The sequence below is a fragment of the Crocodylus siamensis genome, chromosome 6 (genome assembly GCF_052110815.1).
Source record: "Crocodylus siamensis isolate JL-2025a chromosome 6, ASM5211081v1, whole genome shotgun sequence".
Lineage (NCBI taxonomy): Eukaryota > Metazoa > Chordata > Crocodylia > Crocodylidae > Crocodylus > Crocodylus siamensis.
In genome coordinates this window covers 33611625-33625303 of record NC_143400.1, presented here as the reverse complement: position 1 = coordinate 33625303, position 13679 = coordinate 33611625, and the positions used below count along the sequence as shown (strand labels likewise).

At 56.9% G+C, this 13679-nt stretch overlaps 1 protein-coding gene across 11 annotated transcripts in view; it reads left to right on the top strand.

The window, feature by feature from the left end:
• The window catches only part of LOC149862267 (disintegrin and metalloproteinase domain-containing protein 18-like), a 39566-nt gene that overhangs the window by 8669 nt on the left and 17218 nt on the right, over positions 1-13679 (top strand). For 6 of the 11 annotated variants that reach the window (XM_090056050.1, XM_090056046.1, XM_090056053.1 and 3 more), the window contains 8 exons: positions 1451-1649; positions 2429-2534; positions 3881-4064; positions 4300-4380; positions 4975-5086; positions 5830-5986; positions 8456-8488; positions 8864-9173. In XM_090056050.1, the coding sequence (XP_089912176.1) occupies positions 1451-1649; positions 2429-2534; positions 3881-4064; positions 4300-4380; positions 4975-5086; positions 5830-5986; positions 8456-8488; positions 8864-8873 (882 nt within the window). In that variant the 3' untranslated portion in view covers positions 8874-9173. Of the gene's footprint in view, positions 1-1450; positions 1650-2428; positions 2535-3880; positions 4065-4299; positions 4381-4974; positions 5087-5829; positions 5995-8455; positions 8489-8863; positions 9174-13679 lie in introns of those variants that run through there. The other 5 variants (XM_090056047.1, XM_090056049.1, XM_090056048.1 and 2 more) reach the window with 5 other exon arrangements.

Genomic DNA, 13679 nt, shown 5'->3' with positions numbered 1-13679 from the left:
AAGGGAGGAGAGTGGATCCGGCTAACTACAGGCCCATTAGCCTGACTTCTATCCTGGGGAAGATCTTAGAAAAGTTTATTAAGGAGGCCATCCTTGATGGACTGGCCCAGGCTAACATCCTAAGGGATAGCCAGTATGGGTTTGTTGCGGGTAGGTCTTGTTTGACCAATCTCATTTCCTTCTACGACCAGGTGACCTATCACCTGGATGAGGGAGAAGAGATTGATGTCATATATCTTGACTTCAAAAAAGCCTTTGATCTGGTATCCCACGATCACCTCTTGGCCAAACTGGCCAGTTGTGGCCTTGGCTCCACCATGATCCGCTGGCTGGGAAACTGGCTCCGTGGTCGGACCCAGAGGGTTGTAATCGATGGCAGTCACTCATCGTGGTGCCCTGTGACCAGTGGGGTCCCTCAAGGCTCTGTCCTGGGACCCATCTTGTTCAACATCTTCATTAATGATGTGGACATTGGAGTCAGGAGTGGACTGGCCAAGTTCGCCGATGACACCAAACTTTGGGGCAAAGCATCCACGCCAGAAGATAGGCGGGTGATCCAGGCTGACCTGGACAAACTCAGCAAATGGGCGGACGAGAACCTGATGGTGTTTAACACCGAAAAATGCAAGGTTCTCCACCTTGGGAGGAAAAACCTGCAGCATCCTTATAGGCTCGGCAGTGCTACGTTGGATAGCACTACAGAAGAAAGAGACTTGGGGGTCATCATTGACCACAAGATGAACATGAGCCTGCAATGCGATGCTGCGGCTAGTAAAGCGACCAAAACGCTGGCTTGCATCCATAGATGCTTCTCAAGCAGATCCTGGGACATTATTCTCCCCTTGTACTCGGCCTTGGTGAGGCCGCAGCTGGAGTACTGCGTCCAGTTTTGGGCTCCACAATTCAAAAAGGATGTGGAGAAGCTTGAGAGAGTCCAGAGGAGAGCCACGTGCATGATCAGAGGTCAGGAAAACAGATCTTACGATGACAGGCTGAGAGCCATGGGACTCTTTAGCCTGGAAAAGCGCAGGCTCAGGGGTGATCTGATGGCCACCTATAAGTTTATCAGGGGTGACCACCAGGATCTGGGGGAACGTTTGTTCACCAGAGCGCCCCAAGGGATGATGAGGTCGAACGGTCACAAACTGCTGCAAGACCGTTTGAGGCTGGACATAAGGAAGAATTTCTTTACTGTCCGAGCCCCCAAGGTCTGGAACAGTCTGCCAGCGGCGGTGGTTCAAGCACCTGCATTGAACACCTTCAAAAGTAAATTGGATGCTTATCTTGCTGGGATCCTATGACCCCAGCTGACTTCCTGCCCTTTGGGCAGGGGGCTGGACTCGATGATCTCCCGAGGTCCCTTCCAGCCCTAATGTCTATGAAATCTCCAGTCCTCAGGCACTTGTGTGGGTGAAGTCCCTGACCCCGTGCTGTGGCTTCTCTCCGCCAGTTCCTGCGCAACGGTACGTTATGTCGGAGCACCGTGGATGGCGAGTGCGATCTCCAGGAGTACTGCAATGGATCCTCTGCGGCCTGCCCACCTGACTTCTGGGTAATGGATGGGCACCCGTGCAAGCGGCAGTCTGGCTACTGTTACAAAAGCAAGTGTCAGCTGGCCAACAAGCAGTGCACCCAAGTGTTTGGGAGAGGTAAGAGAGACCGACATGTGAAAGGATTGGGCTCTAATGGCTTTTTAGTGGGACGCCCCAAATCTGGTCAGGTCCCTGCGGTGTGATGGCCCAGGCGCGTACGAGTCCCAGGGCACGGGGGCCTTGACACCGGGCTGGGCTTCCTTGAGTTTGACAAATTATGCGTGCAGGCCAGCCATGCTCGCCTGCCTTGGCGCTAGCCAGCGTGGTCCCCTGGCGAGGGACCGGTCTTTGTAGAGTACTGGCGGTGTCTTGCATTGGCAGCCAGCTACCATTTCTCACGCACCGGTGCTGAATCGCACGAGCTACATTGCCGCTGCCAGGGGCCTGGATGCGGTGCAGAGAGTAGGCCAGCGGAAAAGGTGGAACTGCAGTGTGGGGCTTGCCAGCTCCCTGCAGTCTGCACAGGCCCTGAGTCCCGCAGGTGCTGGAGCCTGGGGAGCTGGGCAGGCAGTGGCAGCGGTGGTATTTTGGCAAGAGGAGGCAGCCTGGTACTACACTGTTGGCTTTCACAGCCCATTTGTGAAGGTGTCTGGGTAGGAGCAGTCTTAGGCTGGGGCGGGTCCCTGGCAGCATCTGGGGCCAAGTCGGGGAGAAGATTGCATGCCGACTCATGTCCGCCGCAGCTGAAGGGCCTCGAAGAGAGCTGGCTCAAGCGTTGGCAGGAAGGGTCAGATAAGGGCTCTGGGTTGGGATGGGCGACGTGTGCCTGTAAGCACTTGCTGTGTCCGGTTTCCGTGTGTCTCTGGCAAGTGGCACTCCCGTCTCTGTGTTTGCAGGGGCAAAAAGTGCGCCTTTGGCTTGCTACGAAGAAGTTAACAGCAAAAATGACCGCATGGGGAACTGTGGCTCCCAGCCGACGGGGTACCTGAGCTGTCCGGTGAGGTACGAGTGGCTGGACTGGGAATGGCCTCCTGCAGAGTGCAAGCGGGGCTGCATGCCAGACAGAAAAGTGGCTGCCCGGGCTGTTTACCTGGGTGTTGGGCCCTGCATGGCTTCAGGAGTGGGCTGGCGGGAAGCTGCCCATTGCAGTGCGGTGGGAAAGGGCCAGGGTAGGGAACCTCCCGCTGCCCGGTGGCCTTCGGCCTGTTGATACCAACCTGGTGTTGCCGGGCACCGTGGGGTTTGCAGCCTCGGGTGGGGCTGTGCTCTGACAGCAGAGTTGCTACGTCCATGTGCTGTGGAAATCCCCGGGCGGTCTCAGCGCTCCCTGCCTTCCTGGTGTTCTGCTGCCGGGGAAAGTGATTAGGAGATGAGACGTGCACAGTTAGTCCCCTCCTCTCCTGTGGCCACATAAACCGGAACGAGCACGGCTTTCGTTCTGCCGGTTACTTTGTCGGCGATGCTGTGCTGGCAGGGAATGCCGCAAAGTTCTCCTTAGGCTCCCGAATGTGCTTTGTGGCGACTCGAGGGCAGCCACTCCTTGGCTTAGTAGAAATGGCATCCCAAGTGGGTAGTGCTTGGGGCAGGGGAGGTAAGCTGAGGGATGTGGCAGTGTTGTTTCACAAGCTGTCCCTTATCTCCCTCGGTGAGCGGGAACAAAAAAACATGAAATGAAAAGCAGCTGTGCTGGTGCACGATCCGCCCCCAAAGAACGGTGCTGGTGGAAGCAGCCCATGTTGGACAGACGCCTGAGTCCGAGGGGCGAGCTTGGAGCACACTGAGGTGGCTAAGGCAGGCAGGCTTGGTGGAAGCCCAGCTGTCAACCCTGTGTAGCAACAACCCCTCCTCCCCAGTCTGGTGACTCAGAAGTCCCAGGGTGGGGAGCCACCAGCTGCCAGCTGGCCGAGAAGCGTAACACAGGTCTCCCTTGGGGTCTTCTGCAGCAGCAGGGTGCTGAGGGGAAGGGCTAGGGCTAGGGCAATCCTGCATTTCTGGCTGGGATCCTCTGGCCTGGAGCAGCTACCCTCTAGGAGGGTCTGGCAGGGAGCGCTGCTATCCTTCCCTGATTCTCTTGCCCCCCACCTCAGGGTGTGGGCTGCTTGGAGTCTCGCGGAACTGGACTGCCTCCTACAGCTGTGGTTCCCCAGGAAGTTGGGATTCACCTGGCCTGGGGATGCACCTGCATGGCACCAGGGGTGCAGCGGAGGGCAGGGAAGACACGGCAGGTGGGGTGCCCCATGCAGGGCTTGGCGACTGGAAAAGGCAATGTGCTTGGACCGCAAGGACAATGACCGGGGGGTGGGGGGGGTGGAAAGCCTCACGGTCCCCGTCCTCTGATGCCTTGGCAGTGACTTCCTCTGTGGGAAGCTAGTGTGTGAGCTGCCGCTAAAGAAGCCCTTTGTGAAGACAACAGCGGCTGTCATCTACGCCAGGGCTAAGAGTCACCTGTGTGTCACCCTGGACTACATGCAGGACCTGGGCAAGACGGACCCCATGGCGGTGAGCGACGGTACCGTCTGCGGGGACAAGAAGGTAAGCAAAGGCTCGTGGCAGTGTAGCGGTGGCCATGTGCTCCAGGAAAGGGTGCACTTTTGGCAGCAGGGGCAGTGCCCCATCACTCTCACACCCACGCCCCAAGCCGGCGGTGGTGGGGCGATGTTGGCTCTAGGGAGAGGGCCCCAAGTCTTGGCGCAGCCCCCAAAAGGACGGGCACAGCACAGGCTGTGATTTCTAGCAACATGGAATCGGGGGTCTGCCTGGCTTGTAGATCTGCATGAACCGGAAGTGCGTGGACGTTTCAGTCCTGGGCTACAACTGTGACATAGAGACCAAATGCAACAATCGCGGGGTGAGTGCAAGCAGCACGTGTCTTACTGTGGAGAGTGACCCCGTTGGGGAGTTGCAGGCGTGGGCTGACCCCTGGCCTGCGCAGTCTGGCAACGCAGCTGGTGCGTGGTGGACATCAGTGAAAGACGGCGAAAGCCACTGTCCAGGCAGCTCAGATGCTTCACGGGTTCCCTAGCCAGGGTGGGAGGAACTCCCGGCACCCCTAGGCTGAGAAGCACTGTGCCATGCTGATACAGGCCTGCACCCTTTGGTTGGTGTTGAGTTTCTCTGGCGGGCGGTGCCCCAAGCCTTGGGCCAGTCTGTGAGGCCAGGAGCGCAGCCGCGCACCACCTGGAATTGGTTCTGGCTCCAAACCCGCACTGCCTTCTTCACGGCACCTCAAGAAACGTGGGCACAGGGAGCCCTCGAGGCCTGAGCTGTGATGTGGATGCGGAGAAGGTCTCGTGCACAGCTAGCAGACTGGAGACGGGGATGAGGAGGGATGGCAAAAGGATTGCCCGCAAGCATGGGTGGCGGGAGTGCCCCAGAGCTGGGGGAACACGGGCAGCCTGCGACATGCCGCCTCGTTCCCCCTTCTGTCACGCTCATCTCACAGGTCTGCAACAACAGAGGAAACTGTCACTGCGACTCTGGCTGGATGCCGCCCGACTGCACCGTTAAGACGAAAGCTGGCTTTGGGGGAAGCATTGACAGCAACTTCAGAAGCAGTCAGTATTCCGGACACGGTCCTTTTCCTTCCAGACTGATGTCTGAAATGCTTCCCAGGGCAATTTCCTGACACGGGTCCCACGGGGCAGCCGAGACACCCCGTTAGGGGGCAAAGCGTGGCGAGAGAGCCTGTTGTTGAACTGTGGCAGGGGAAAAAGGAGGGCAGCCCCCCCTTTCTTCTGCCCGCCAGAGCCCGTCGCAGCCATGCCCAGTGACAGCAACTGGGGAATTACTGGTGCGCTCTCTCGGCGTGCAGCCAAAACGTAGCCTCTCTTCCCCAGCCAGTGACCCCAGTGACGATGGTCCTGGCGCGCCATTGCCCGGTGTGAGTTGCTAGAGTGTGCTAGGGTGCATCGGGGCTTTTGCAGGCAGGCTGGCAGGGGTACCTGTACCAGGTTGAACATGCGAGAAATGTGAGGTGTGGAGAGCTTGGTGTTCCCAGCTCCTGCGTGCAATGGGTGGCGTCAAGGTTACAGCGCCCGCCCTGAGTAGAACTGGTCCGGCTGCGTAGAAGGCAGACCTGGAGGAGCCCAGCTCTGGGGCTGCCCTCAGCTGACAGCGGGGCGAGAGGCAAACCAGCCTTGGAACTTGCCAGCGGGGGCCCCGTCCATTGCGGATGGCCCGCCCCAGAGCTGCAGTCCCCTGGCCTAGGAGCTCCGCGCCCTGCCCTGGTGGGGCTGTGGGAGCCGGGAGACTGCACGTTCAGGACCCGCGCTGTCGGTAATGATCGTTTCCTTTGCAGGTCAGATCGCCGACAGGGTCCACACAACTGCCGTGAGGAACTGGCTGCTGCTGAGCTGCTTTCTCTTTCTGCCGGTCCTGGTTGGCTCTGTCTTCCTGGTGATGAAGCGCAAGAAGCTGGCGCAGTGCTGTGACAAAAAGGAGCTGCAGGCCGACAAGTAAATGGGTCTGTTTGTAGGGGAACGGTTGGCATTTGGCTCAGGGAACTGCCTGGGCCTGGGGGAAGCACAGGAGGGCCGTAGCTGGGTGGCATGCCACAGGAAATCCCCTGCTGTGGAGAAGTCTGGGCGAGACTGCAGGGCCCTGGGCCGGGAGCCTCAGCCAGCGTCTGGAGCGCTCCTGCTGTCTTTTGCCCCAAGGGCTTGGTGGAGGGATGGGAGGAGGTGTCTGGGCGTGACGGGACTGCAAAGGTGGGACGAACCGTAGCTGAATGGTAGGAGCCTGTGGGCAAGATGGATCAGAACAGCAGAAGTGGGGCCGGCAGCTCAGCCTAACGGGAGCGCGTTAGGGCAGGAGGCGTGCCCAGCGGGGCGGCCAACTCTGACTGGGCTGCCCCACGCAGGCTCGGCAGTGGTAGAGGGCTGCAAAACAGCAGGCTGAGCAGAAACTGTCAGAGCAGCGAAAGGTAGCTTTCCCTCCCTCTTGTAGGGCTGGTGGGGTGGCTGCTGATGTAGGCTTCCCCGGCCTCCCTGGACAGCTGAGACAGGAGACCTGTGAGTGTCGCAGTGGATACGCCAGGCCTTGCGAGGCTGTGGTGGGTGTGAGCCTGCTGCACTGAGAGGGCAGGTTTTTGAGCTGTAGCAGAAAGGCTTTAATAACAATACCGCCAGCAAGCTTATAAAACCGAAAGGCAAAAAAAGACTCCTTCCCAAACTAAAATGCACTACTCCACAGAGTCCTAGCACACGCTTAGCAGCGGTAGCGTTCTCTCCACGAGGCTGGGGAAGGAAGCCGGTCCAGTCTGGCAGCCTGCATCACGCAGGACCCGTCGCTGGTTAAGCCAGGTGTGATGCAGCAGCGATGTCTCTCTGCTTCTCCTGGAGCGTGTGCCTCGCTGACAAATTCTGTGAGGTCTTAGCCTGTTTAATTGTATCGCTCGGAAGCCCTTTTCCTTGATGGCTGGCCGATCAGAGTCCAAACAAATGGGGAGAAAAAGGTGTTGCTTGCCGTCTCATAACTGTGAGTTGCTGGGCTCCCATTTTTGCATTGTGTAGGGGTAAAACGTGTGCATCTCTGCAGATCCTGTCCTTGTAGGTCGGTTTACAGGTGAAGGGCCTGAGCAGTCGGACAGGATGCTTAGAGGTGTCGGTCAGGCATGTTTGGAGGAGCTTGTACGGGCGGTGGTTTGTTTTTCAAACCCCCCGCACACTTGGAACAGGTCAGACATTTTTAGCACCCTGTACCTTAGGGGGTTTGTCACATACAAGACATCTTCCCTGTCTCTTTTACAAGCTTCTCTTCAGGTGCCTGTTGAGCCTTTTGTTTCCTCTAGCTGCTAGGTCCGTTGAAATGCATCTGTCGCTTTTCTGCCTTTTCTTGGCTTCTGAGACACAGGCACACACACGCGTGCATGATGAGTGGGTCAGTTCTCTGAACCATCTCCTTGGCGTGACCTAATCTCGCACAGCGAGTGAGACCGAGTGGGGTGGCTCTATTCGGTATGGTGCCAGCTGCCCTTTGGCATTTTTGCGCGAGAGGCACTGTGCTTTTCATGCGGTGGCCAAGATTTGACATGTAGGCCTGGTTAAGCTGTTGCCATACTCGCCATCAACAAGCAAAGGGCAGGTGTGATAATGATTAGGCACCTTATGGGTCTGGGAGCCACCTTCCTTCTTGAAGGGCACTGAGGGTAGTCCTCGAGGGCCACTCCCCAGAATGCCTTCTCCTTTCCCATGCGGGACCTCAGGAAGGATGCCGAAACCTGGGAGCGGAGGAAGACTGCTTCCCCGTACAGGTCCGCAAGCTGCAGGGTGTATGCGGCGAGTTCCCAAATAGCCATCGGCTATCCCGACACGGTCTAAAGAGCCACTTGAGTAGGGGAAGATATGCCCGCGCGTGCAGGTTTGCCGAGGGTGATTAGCCAGCCGAGGGCGACTAGCAGACAGGGCCAGAGGCTCTCGTGGATTTTTGCCCGTGCTGCCAATGGCAGCATAGAAGGTACTGCCATGCCCCAGGGTGGGGTGAAGCTGCCCAGATGCCCCTGGTCCTCGGCTCCCTGTGGCACACGGGTACGGCTCTGTGGAAATGGGAAGGAGGGCTAGATGCCGGCAGGAAATCCCTCATCTGGGCCCTCAGCCCCGGGGAGCAGCATGAATGCCACCCTCTGGCAAAAAGTCTGTTTGGAAAGCAAGAAAGCTGCCCACAATCCCCGCTACACCCTCTGGTAGCGAGGTGACAAGCCCGGAGGGCACCCGGACTTCGGGAGGCTGAGGGAAAGGATCGTGAGATGCATGGGGAACAGTGGGCGGATACGTAACGCCATGGCCCGGGAGCAAGGGCATGGGAGGGTGCTCATGGCTAAATGTAATGGGCGCGATAGCGAGTCATTTTTCTATAAGTTTGAGACAGTGTAGGACATGCGTCTGGTGCCTGATTTACAGCATTTGCGTCGTTATTTCTCAATGCAGCCTAGAAGACGTGGACAAGCCAGGAGATCCCAGGTAAATGTCAGCTGTCTAACAGTGCTGTAGGCCCGGAGCGCCGGTTACTTTGCTATTTGTACGTGGCAAATGGATGTGTTGAAAGCTTTGCTCGGGGGTGAGGCAGTTGCCTTCTCGATCCGAAAGGTGCCACTTTGATCCTGAAGGTGAGGGTGAAAGGGACAGCAAGCATGCAAGCCTTTGGCCCGCTCTGGTGCCCACTTTGGCCGACGTGATGCCTGCCACGCGCAGTCCAAGAAAACAAGGTGTAGAAACGTCCGGAGTGCCTGGAGCTAGCTTCTTGCACGCGCAGTAGTTTGCCGTTGCCAACCTGCTGGCCTAGTGCTGTGCTCTGGAGCCTGGTGGCAGCAGTTTACATCCTTGGTCTGTTTGCAGCAGAGCGTAGCCCGGAGGAGCTGAGGGCCTGTGCTGGGAGTTTCTAGAAGCAGACAGTACGAGACAACAGAAAACCCAAGACGTGTTTGGAAGACGGGCCGCAAGAAAGATGGAGCGGCCCCATGGGGCTTCCTGCGGAAGCAGGTGCCTGTTGTTATGAGCGGGCCTGGTGTATTTTCTCCTGAGTGGGTGCTGCAGCTTTGCGCGGGGCATGTGTTTTGCTGCAAGTCCCAGTGGGAGTTAGCGGGGGTGTCTGACATCCCTCTTCCCTGCCTGGCGAGTGCTGGTGTGGAATAAAAAGTGTTCTGAGAGTGAGTAGCGACCTGGCTCTTTGCACCCCACACGCCTCACAGGGGCTCCCGCCCCGAGGGGGCCCAGAGAGCCTGCCGAGCCAGAGGGCAAGTACTGCTGACTAAGCTGCGGGTGCCCAATGGTCCCGCGGAAGCGACCTGCGCAGGAGGCAACCTCCTGATCTCAGCACTTTTTGCGCTGGCTGGCAGAGTTAACCGACCCGGGCCCCAGAGGGGAAGACCACGCTGCTTCCTCCCGCAAAGACCCCCGGGTGGGAGGTGTTCCCTGCAGGTCCTGCAACACAAGCCAGGGCTTAGAGAGCACGCCTAAGTCATTAGCTTGGGGAGTTGCAAGAGAGAGTGGGGGCTGGCTCCTGATGCCTGCTAGGTCTAGCAAGGTGTTGAGCTCCGTCTCAGCCGTGGTTTGCCAAGGAGTTTTGGCAAACGCCTGTCCAGGGTTGGTGGGGCAGCCCTGTCTTTCCGCCTTCGCCTAGTGCTGCGCAGCTGGGAGGCAGCGCTCTGCGTGGCAGAATGGGAGGGGAAGCCTGGGCAAGGCCAGAGGCGGATGGCTGGAGCAGCAGGAGCTGCGACCACAAGACCTGGCTGCCCAGAGCAGGACACTGCAGGTGCTTCTTGAGGGCCATGGTACACCTAGGCACAGTGGAGCCTGCTCTGTGGGCTGTGGAAGGCAGCATGTGGCAGAGCCATGTGGGGGCAAGGCAGGGTCTGGCCAGGGGGAGGTCGCGTCACGGGCCGTGCAGTCCAGCTCCGAGGTGTGCGATGGTGAGAGTTGAGAGGCCCGGCGGGTGAGAGGCATGCGGTTGCCCTCAAATGGGCCCAGAAATGAACCGAGCATGGCCAGTGGGGAGAAGCAGCTGCTGCCTTTGCCCACCTGGCGAGCAATGGGGAAGGCCCTGGGGAGGAAAGACGTGTGTGGGTGCCCTTCCTCTGCTGCGGTACCTTGTATGCAGAGCTGCTGTGCACATGTCAGCACGCATGTCGGCTGTGCACACATGTCTGCACGCATGCCGGTGACGTATGGGCAAAGGGACTCGGATCCACGCATGTGGTTGAGTGCAGGCAGGGGCCCGTAGTCCCGGAGAAGGCAGGAGTGGTGCCAAATGGTCACCTCGAGCATGGGGTCAAGCGGTGTGCACTGGTGCACGGGGCCTGTGCTGGCTGGGGGTGTGTGGCTGTGCCGTGTGTTGCAGCCTGCCCTCCCACTGGGCACATCCTGGTTCTGCCAAGGTTGCTGTGGGAAAAGCTCTTGGTAGCCCAGCTTGTCTGGCTGTCGGGACGGGAGCACTGGGCCGTGGCCTTCATGTGGCTGGTAGCCAGACCTGTGGTGCTCGGGGAAATGCTTGGGTCTAATCTGCTTTTTTTCTGGCGGACAGCCACCATTGAAGGTCTCCTACAGCGTCATCGTAGAAGTGCAGTAAGCGGCGCGGTCCCTCACCCCTGGCTCGTCCCTTGGTGGTCCCTGCAAGCCTGTCACAGGGAGGAAGTGGTGCCTAGCGATGCCACCCCAGTTGGGTTGTAACTTGCCCGGTGCCCTTGGGTCCATTGTGGTCCGAAACACGCTCTGTCGCTGGCTTCTCAGGCTGGCTACGCTGCCACCGGGGCCGTGGGTGCAATGACGGCAGGGACAGGCACTGTCCCTACGTGCAGCGAAACAGCTCCGTGTGGGAACCTCCCCGCCAGGCCCGTGACTGGTGCCTTGTGATGGATGTATGTGCTTCTAGGGAAGTGGGGACAAAGGGACCATGGCCTCGTGATGGCCCCTAGACCTCCAGGTGGGCCCTCCTGTGTAGGATGCGTGGCAGCCCATCTGCTGCCAAAGTGGGCTCCTGCCCAAGCTGCTGCCCACAGGCTGAGGCTGCGGGGGGAGCGGGATCAGGGCTGGGGTACAACCCAGCTGGGCCTCTGGGAATGTAACCTAGCAAAGAGAAATGGCTTCAGATGGCTGAGAAGGAGAAGCCGGTATAGGCGTGGGGTGGATCAGCTCCTGATGGGGGGTCCATTCATCCGTTGAGGTTGTTTGTGTTTCCCGGTGTAATCCATTTCCTAGCTTTTAGGGTCGGATGGGACCTATCAGGTCACCGAATTCGCCCCCCTGCCCTGGGCAGGAAAGAGCACTGGGGTCAGACGCCCCCAGCCAGGTGTTTGTCATCTCCTCCTCTGAAATACCTCCAAGGAAGGGGACAGTAACACCGCCCTTGGAAGCGTAGTCTGTATTTTGGGAACCCGCACTGTAAAGAGTTTTTTTTTCCTGCTGTCCAGTCTGTTTGCTCACCCACAGTTTGTGGCCTGTGGGTGTAGTTATCCTGAGGGGCGCCCTGGTAAACCTTGTATCCCCTATTCCCTGCTGCCCCACCGATGAGTTTGTAGACGGCCACAAGATCACCTCTTGGCCTTGTCTTGCAGAGGCTGAAGAGGTCCAGGTCCCTCAATCGGTCTTTGTAGGGTCTTTTCTGGAGGTCTTTAACCAGACGGGTGGCCCTTCTCTGAACCCTCTCCCGGTGAAGTACATCCCTCCTGACGCATGGCACTCCAACCAGGGCGCGACTCTCCAGCTGTGACCTGACCCATGCCGCCTAGAGGGGAAGTATTGTTGCCCTGTGGGGTCAGGCCAGCTTTCAGGATCTCAATATTGTGCTGTTAGACAGGAGGGTGTGACACACTTGCACATATACAAACATACAAATCAGTTAGGTGCATACACACACACACACTACCAGCTCAGCCACATACACATCCAAACCAGCCTAGGCACATGCATACCTATCACCAATTCAAGCACATACACTATACACCCCAAAAGTTAGACACAGATCACTAATTCATATATCATGCGCACAATGCCATATGTATGTATGTATGTATGCATCACACACACACACGCTTACCAGTTCACACATGTACAACACACCTAGACGTACACACAGGTAAGTTCCTAACTTGGATGGTACAGTGCACTTGGGGTACCTGGGATACTTGGGGGAAGGTTCAGGTGAGAGAGAGTTAAAGTGTAGGGAGTGAAAGTTGGCAAAACTGGAATTAGAACCGGTGGACTACAGAGAAGCTGGCTGAGGAACTGAGGCTTGGGTTTACTTAAGGTAAGTAAGAAACTGAGGCAGACAGCTGAGATATTGGGCGGGGGGCAGATAAGTGGTGGAAGGAGGAGGCAGCCAGGAAAGAAACTGATGCAAAAACCTGGCTGCTCAGGGGAAGAGGACAAGGCAGTGGGGATAAGACAGTGGCAAAGAAATGGGACTTGGAGGCAGAGAGGAGCTCAGGACAGGTGTTGGAGGTGGCAGTGAGCCAGAAGCAGGAGAGGGAGAAATGAGACAGAAGTTAGAAGGGCGAAGAACAGAGATTGGAGCAGTGCTGAACCATAGTAACGCAAAACCCAACTTAGGGGTCCAGATAACAGGTTTATTACACAGACAACACACTTCACAGCCCTGTGAAGTTATTGGTACACACACACAAGCACTCTCAATGGCAGCAGGAGAAAGAGGCTCAGTGGAAGGGCTGGAGTCCAGGTGGGGAATAGAAGCAGAGTCCAAGTCCTCGGTTGAAGAGAGGGTTGGGGGTGATAGCTATCTATCCAGGCTGGAAAGGGGTCCTTGTCCAGTAGGGGCATCACTGGCAGGGCCTCTGGGTGGATAGGTGGTGTGGCATGGTGCTGGTCTAGATGGAAAAGGCATCCCACTGGGTCTGTCTTCACTGCCCCTTTTTATAGGGGCAGACCTTGTGGGACCCTAGTGACAGGAGGCATGCCCAGGCAAGGGCCAGCCCCTGGCGAACTGGGCATGTGTGCTCCATGCAGGAATGTGCAGTTTTGGATGTCTAATGGTGGGGTAAAATGGGAAAGTTGCTGGTTCTGCACGGTCTTTTGTCTTTCAAATGCTGGGTTTTTGTGTTTGTTTCTGGGTGAGGTCCGTGGTTCCTGGATGAACTGATGCAACATGATGGCCCGGTCGTTCGAGGCCATTCAGTAGAGGCCTGCTACCATTATATTTCAGTCATTCCCAATCACTCTCATTCATCTGGGAACCAATTTACATGGGAGGAGTACAATGAAGAGTGCAGTTGCAACACGGGATGCCCAGGCAGAGGACACAAGATGGAGGCTTGACATATAAAATGGAAACTTGACATGACTTTGGTTCACTTACAAATACAGACTTAACCATACAATATTCATATGAAACAGTACAAATCAATACAAAAATTATAATAAAATACAGTATACAACAGTAAAAATCAATACAAGCCTAATAACAATACAATATAAAACAGTGGATATCCAAAACCAAAAACTTGCTACCAAACTAAAAATGTTAAAACTTATCTTAAGTCTGAGCTCACTTATGCTTGTCTACAGGGAATAGAGAGGGAGAGAAAGAAAAGCCAGAAATAATTGGGGAAGGGAATGCATATCCTACATATTTGGGGAAGGGAATGCGCATATATATATATATATATATATAAAAAGAAAAATGGGGCTTTGCTACAGTATC